Source organism: Grammomys surdaster, unplaced genomic scaffold, assembly GCF_004785775.1.
Source record: "Grammomys surdaster isolate TR1022 unplaced genomic scaffold, NIH_TR_1.0 332984, whole genome shotgun sequence".
In the NCBI taxonomy this organism is placed as follows: Eukaryota; Metazoa; Chordata; class Mammalia; order Rodentia; family Muridae; genus Grammomys; species Grammomys surdaster.
This window is the reverse complement of record NW_021628170.1, coordinates 14,984-22,256: the sequence shown is the minus strand read 5'-3', so window position 1 is coordinate 22,256 and position 7,273 is coordinate 14,984. Positions and strand designations below refer to the sequence as shown.

Sequence of the window (7,273 nt, the reverse complement as noted above, 5' to 3'; positions counted from 1 at the left end):
ATGAGCTTACACAGTCATAGTGAAGATCCAAATGAGCTCCTTTTGGCTTCCACATGCCAGTTTCATTTGCATGTATCCATCGTATACTTACTACTGCAGACTTACAGAGCTACGAGTCTTATAGAATCATAGCCATGGGGTACAGGGGTGACTGTGCTGGTAGACCTTGCAGGCTCTCATCCTGCTTTCAGACCCCCCAACTGCTGGATGCTTCTGAACACAGCTATAGCCCTTAGGTCCTTGAAAGGACTTTTGTAGGTGGAAAAGCCACTGCTACATTTGGGTGTCATCTGTTTCATCAACTTCTGACAAGACAAAGCTAGGATTGTCATAGCCTCTCTTCATCCTGGCCCTGGCGTCTTTCTCATTATAGAGGCACATGGCACAGTGAGGGGTCTCCACTTCCACCGTCTTACCAAAGTTATGGAAATCCACTCGGTATTTCCCTTCCTTGGTCTTGGATACTATAGGAACAAAACGGTAGCCCCAAAGCACCTCCTCTGGGACGTAGGATGTGCGGACCTGGCAGGTTGCACTGGTTGATTCCACAGTGCCATCTAAAAAGACAACCAACTCAAAGTCCTGCTGGGAAAGCGTTTCTGCTGCCATGTGGAAGAAAGGGCTGTTGTGGTCAATAATGTGGTAGATAGTCAGTGGGGAGATGAAGAACAAGTTTTCATTGCCAGCATCAACTACGAAGTTGATATTAGTCTGATCCAAAATAATGGTCTCTCCTTCAGGAGTGATGGTTGTCTTCAGAAGCTTGCCATATATGTGACTGCCAATCAGAAGGCTCTTCCTAAGATTGGCCACTCGGATGAGGAGGCAGAGCTTCCCGCCACGTTTGCTGATCACCGCATTCTTGCTGAATGTAATGGTCTTTGCACGTTTTTTGGGTCTAGAGATCTTGGCTAAAATGGCACCACACATGAAAGAATTGATGATCACTCCAAGAATAGACTGGAAAATGAGCAGGAAAATGGCAGTGGCACACTGTTCCGTCACAAACCTGAATCCATAACCTATGGTCACTTGAGTCTCTAGAGAAAACAGAAAAGCTGAAGTCATGCCATTAATGTTCTCCACACAAGGAGTACGGTTGTCAGGCGGGTAGAACTCTGGGAGATCTTTATGAACGTATGCTACGACATACCACAGGAGACCGAAGAGGAACCAACTCCCCAAGAAGGCTGTGATGAACACGGTCATTTTGTACCTCCATTTCAGGTCAAGAACAGTTGTCCAGATGTCCACAAAGAATATAAACCTCGAATGTGCATCTACATTGCCAAACTCAATGTTACACCTTCCATCTTTGGAGACCAGCCTTGCTCGTTGCCGAGAACGCCCAAATATGTGGGTGACAAACCATCTTCGAAGATGTTTGAACATCCTTTCTGTCAGTGCCCTGATCTGAAAACACATTAGAGGGCTGGTAAGATTATAGTTGTCACTGTAGTAAATTAGGTGACTCACATACAGATCCAAAAACCTCTGAAAAATTCTAAATCATCAGGCTTGTTAATCATTTGCACAAACCAACTCATTTGTTCTGGATGCCAGAGTAAACCATACATAGCTTCTATGTCACATAGAGAGTGGGAAAGACACCAAGTGGAAAGTTACTAACAGATAATGTATTCAAATATTTCATGATTTCAGTCTGTCCCACAGGACCTTAAAAATGGAGTAATTCATTATAACCTGTGCTTCTATTTATCAGATATTATTATGCAAATCATGTCTGTGTTAAAAATCTAACCTGCTGCTATAGAATCATTTTTGAAATATCATAAACCTAGAAGACTGTTCATATTTTTGTAGTATGTAAAAATAACTGAAAAAGAAAACTTGTCAATGTTTCCCTGTGTCAATATATTCCCCTAAATTGTCTTATTTGCTGCTACCAGTACATCAAGAGACATTCTGATTCGGTTCAGATCTTCTTTTAGTACATAAAGGCACTAAGACTCAACAAGTTTCAGTAACTTCCCCAAAGACATAGACGCAACTCATGGCTGGAAGTGGCACACCAGATCGCTGCCCTCAGCTCACTGCTCACTGCTCACTGCTCACTGCTCACTGCTCACTGCTCACTGGACTAGCTCTAGCCATGCTTTGGCTCATTTGTCAGGTACCCTATCCTAAAACCGTGCTTCCCTAGAACACTTGAAGACAGAACTGGTTACATCCCTTTGATTGTTTTCAGTGGTGCTCACAGCCCACCAGGTGATCTCAGAGGCTCTATCTGAGGATCTACATACCTGCTTCTACTCATTCACCATGTTCTGCCAAGATTCCTGGCAGACAGAGAATGAGGGTGGTCACTGATATTCCATACTATCAACTGGGCTCCAAGCTGATGAACGCCGAACTTCACTGATATTGTATGGAGTTAGGACCTCCATGTTTAATCTCGTTCCTAGATCCCACCACCTAGTTCAGACTGAGTGCTTACCACTCTCTCCATCAGTGTGTGTGGATAACAAATAGTAACAGAATACAGCTGTCTTGAGAACAGTGTCTGATCACCAGCTTCTTATCAAGGACAGGTGTGTGAGTGTGTGTGTGTGTGTGTGTGTGTGTGAGAGAGAGAGAGAGAGAGAGAGAGAGAGAGAGAGAGAGAGGAGATTTCCAGCAAAACGGTGATGGGGCTTTCCCCTAAACAGCTAACAACAGTGAAACTCAAGGGTCTTAAGCCTAGAATACCTCTTCCCTGCCTCACCCCCTACAAACACAAAATCAAGGTGTGTCCATTGTGGTTAGCACTGTCTTTGTGGTATTTTTTCATTAAATGCAAAGATATTTTTAAAAATAGATCTCAAAAATTCCCCTTCAGAAATGTGTTTGCTCATAAGAACTAGGAAGCGAAACTAGCTTAGTGACACATTTTAAACAAAAGTGATGTCCCTCAGTGTCTCGTTCCTGTCCTTCACCCAGGTAAACATACACAGCGGCCACACAAAGTGGGAGCTGTGAGAGGAAACCACAGCCGTAGTGGTGTTTTCAAATGTAAAGGCCAGGCTCTAAAAATAAGAACAAGAAAGAGTTACCAGGAGAGCCAAACAAGCCCTGCACACACTGAGAGAGCTCTGTCTATCCCTCTCTGATCTTAGGTCTCCAAGAGTCAGACTAGGGGATAGCCCCAAGTGGGGCACAGAGGCCAAAGGCTTCTTCCCCAGCTACTCCCATTCACTGCGTATGCACCAAGGTGCATACCCATACTCAATGGTGATAGATACACCTGTCCAGGAGTGTGGAAGCTCATGCTTCCTCGCAAGTTGACTCTTACAGGTTACCAGTTCTAAGGCCAGCATGATCCATGGAACCCACCCACTCTTCACCCCACATTACAATTCAAGATGACTTCTAAAACATCAACTTCCGAGTTTTTCATGCCCTCCACCCTTCTCCAGTTTGCTTCACTTTGAAGGTGAAGGGTATTTCTGTAATGTGAAGATATGTCCCCAGTACGTTTGAGTTTTCCTTGACTGTGTTAGCAAAATAGAACATTCACTTCCTGGCTCCGCAAGTGGTAAAACAGGAGCTGGCAGTGCCCCATAGTGCTTTCTCTGGATGGTCTGCACTTACCAACACTCTGAACACACTCCGATCTGAAGCATCCATGCTGGGCAAAGCAAGCAAACAGTGCTGTTCAGCGTTGTCTGTACAAAGGCTGACTTCTTTTAAGCCCACCTTAATAAATCTTAAACTTCACCATGGTGTTCACTTGCATTAGCTTTCAATGGTTAACTCAACAGTGGAGTTGTGTGGTTTAAACCAACACAAGTGACTGTTCTCAGACTAAGCCTGGAGTTAGGAATATATATATATATTTCACACCTCACATGGCTTGAATACCGTCATGCTAAGACATGACAAACCACCAGCTGAGGTCCTGGGCAACAGAAGTGGATTGGATGCCAGCATGGCCCCCCTCTCCTTTGCCACGCTCTATAGCTCTCTTCCAGTTCTAAGTCATGCCAAATAACTTTTGGCTTAGAAACAATTAGTTATCATCAATCTCCCAGTCGACTTTCTGAACCATACTGAATACTAACCTTTCCAGGTGATCACAAAGATACAGGCGGATAGAGAGTCATAGACGGGAACATGTTTGCAAGACAAGAATAAGATCACACCAGGAAGAAACAAGATACCACATTAATCTCCCTATACAACAGCTGCTGTTATGTAAGAACTGTGAGATATTATTGTGAAGTTTAATCTGGGAAAACTGGACTTTACTGGGGGTGAGCTTTACACATACGGGATTAACCTATGATGTTGATTTGTTTGTTGAAAGAGTGAGGAGAACTAAGATAGCCCAAGGAAACAGGTAAATCCATCTACTAAGCAAACCCATCAGTCACACGGTAGATCTGCTATTATGCAGATCCCACTTTGCTTGGACTGTGCCATTTAATGTAACCACAGACAGCCGATGTGCATTTATGAGTGACTGGGCAATTAGAGATTATCATTGGTATCGTAGGTTATGCAATGTGCCCCAGCGTTTAGGTTCCTTTCTATTGAAACCAGTAAATCTCAATAGTAAGCAAAGGGCTTCACATTAGCTAATATTTACCAAAGTAGCTGGCAAAACAAGTGGATTATATTATTGCTGCTTGCTCTTTATGCCCTAGCCTTCTTATTCTGTAAATAGGACATTTGCAGAAAACAAGACTTTTCCCTACACATCTTGCTCATTGGCTGTCTGCTTATTCCTTAGGATTTGAAATATAAACACAACTCTTTCTTATTCAGGGGGCTCATAGTCAAATGGGGAGGTGAACTGAGTATGTTGGGACCCTCTATGAGACCCCAAACACCCCAAAACAACTTTTCTACATGATTTCTCATTAGCTATGGATCCAACTTCTGAGGATATGTTTCAACCAGTTGCATATACCTTTCTGTATACATTAACATATTCATCTATAATTTGTCCATGGTGATGTGTTGACATTACTGTGTGTATCAGCCACTGTGCTAGACATCACAGAAGCAATGCCTGACCATAAGGACACCATCCTTGACAGCCTGCAGCTCCCAGGTGGGCTGGAGATGAACAGATGTATCCATAAGCAAACAGACACAGAAGACCATCACTGTGATATGAAGCAGCAGGTGCCCTTCAGAGATTGCCTATTGAGAACAGAACAGTGACACAGAAGCCAGCCCCTAAAGATGTGTTAGAGTCGCAGGTAGCAAGAACTCCACAAACAAGTTGTGATACATAAATAGATGTGTGTGCAAACGTTGAGAGCTGGAGGTTGCCCATACTGCCATCAGCTCCTCCTGCAGGAAAGCTATTTTAGGAGGGGCATTCCTGTGTACTACAGTGACTACTCTGAATTCAATTGTGTGTGTGGCCCAGGTAAGAGTAACAGAAGAAAAAGAAGCTCATGGGAGCAGAAAGATCCAGGAGAACGAGAACTAGAGTCCTAAAGGAGCTTGGTACAGCCTAGGGTTGGGAAGTCAGGCAGGAGCCAAACTCAGTGCCAGGGAGCCATTTCTGCCTTTGCTACAGACCCTCAGGATAAGCTGGTTCTGAGAAGGATGCCTCTCCTATCAGAGCTCCAGAGACAAACCATATTTCTAAATCAGCTCGGAACACTACTGTATAAAGGTCTTTGAAAACAGATGCATCTTCCTTCAGAGTCTCCTTGACGCTGTAAAAACACACTCTCTTCATTTGCAGTCGTCATCCATTCCAGCAAACTGTCTCTTCTCAAGCTTGTGTTCCCTGCTAATAAGAACCTACGTGCAAAGGTTGGTTTGAGGCATCCACCCAAGAACACTTGGAGCTGGGTTTCCTACTGCATTTATCACTACGCCTTCTTCCTAGCCCTGACTGTTCACTGGCAGAAGAGAGGAAGCTCAATGTTTGTATTACCCATGAGTTTGAATTACAGAGGCTATTGTGCCTTTTAACTAAAATTTTTTCACAGCTCCTACACAATCTCAGTTTAACTCTAGGATATTTCTGGCAGTCAAGTTTTCATATTAAGAGTAGGAAATGTGAGCTGGGTGGCCCAGAAGCAGATGTCAAATGATTTTTCTCTAGTCCCCTGGTAACTCTGATGCAGAGGAATTTCAAGTTTCTATGAAATTGTTCTGCCTTGTCTCAGTCCAAGAATCAACTGATGTCAACGAACGTCTCTGGATCTTCTGCACTAATGTATCTCTTGGACTCTAGTGCATCCTCTCTTGTGTCTTAATCAAAAGACTTGAGCACATGCTCTGCCTATTGACCACCTACCAAGTACCAGGTGCCATGATAGGAGCACAGAAGGAACTACTTTGCAGCTACACCCAAAGAGTCACTCAGTAATTGTCATGCACTAAACTACTATGTCTCAAGTTTGACCTCTTGAGCCTAACTTTGCTAAAGAGAACACACACACACACACACCACAAACACATGCTCGCCCGTGTGCACACACTTCTGTAGAGGACTTCTTCTTTTCTATGAAAATCAGCTGAGGATGTCTGAAAACAGCCTCCCAGTCGGAGCTGCAGACCGACAGAGCCTGTGGAACCTCCAATTCTCTGACTTTCTGTGCTGCCTATAGACTGTCGAAGGCCCACAGAATTGAAGGCCTTTGGCTGGGCATGTTAGAACTTAACTTCTGACGTCCTTGTCATAATTGAGCATCTAGTTCAATGGTTCTCAACCTTTCTAATGTTGAAACCCTTTAATACAGTTCCTCATGTTGTGGTGACCCCCAACCATAAAATTATTTCGTTGCTACTTCATAACTATAGTTTTGCTACCATTATGAATCATAATGTAAATATCTGATATACAAGGTATATATCATACCCTCCAAAGCAGTCAAAACCCACAGGTTATGAACTGCTGGTCTAGTTCACTTAAAGAGGTCAATTGGACTTAGTCCTTCCCAGTCTTACATCTTAGGTATCTAAGGCATCTGATCGCCATGCCTTTGACAGGCTAAACTGGGTACCATATGGGAAAATGTCACTGTTGAGGGCTAAGTGTGCTTCATGACCTCTCCCCCGGGAAACCATGGTAGCATATCCAGCATGTAAATGCAACATAGTCCTTCCTGGGTTCCTCTGTCCTTCCAGAAGGGAGTTTGGGAATGAGCTAGAGGGAGCCATCTGGTCTGGTGGTATCAGTGTCTTCACAGGCACACAGTGTCCTGCAGAGGTCTCAGAGTCAGCTCTTTGCAGACCATCATCTGAATGAGCTGATACGTTTTGCAAGGGAAGCAAAACATAAGAAGATAGGAGATCTGGAGCA

At 43.9% G+C, this 7,273-nt stretch overlaps 1 protein-coding gene across 1 annotated transcript; it reads right to left on the bottom strand.

Annotated features, from left to right (window-relative positions):
* Positions 1–273: 273 nt before the first annotated feature.
* Positions 274–3,627, bottom strand: LOC114616683 (ATP-sensitive inward rectifier potassium channel 1). Its single transcript, XM_028762116.1, has 2 exons — positions 3,592–3,627; positions 274–1,413 (listed from the first exon to the last, which is right to left on the bottom strand). The coding sequence occupies exons 1-2, from the start codon at positions 3,625–3,627 to the stop codon at positions 274–276; spliced, it is 1,176 nt and encodes a 391-aa protein (XP_028617949.1).
* Positions 3,628–7,273: the final 3,646 nt, after the last annotated feature.

Bases quoted from the DNA above. Each gene is read 5' to 3' on its own strand.
- LOC114616683 (XM_028762116.1), bottom strand. From the start codon at position 3,627: ATGGATGCTTCAGATCGGAGTGTGTTCAGAGTGTTG. The intron at 1,414-3,591 runs GTAAGTGCAGAC...ATGTGTTTTCAG, and splicing joins GGAGTGTGTTCAGAGTGTTG to ATCAGGGCACTGACAGAAAG.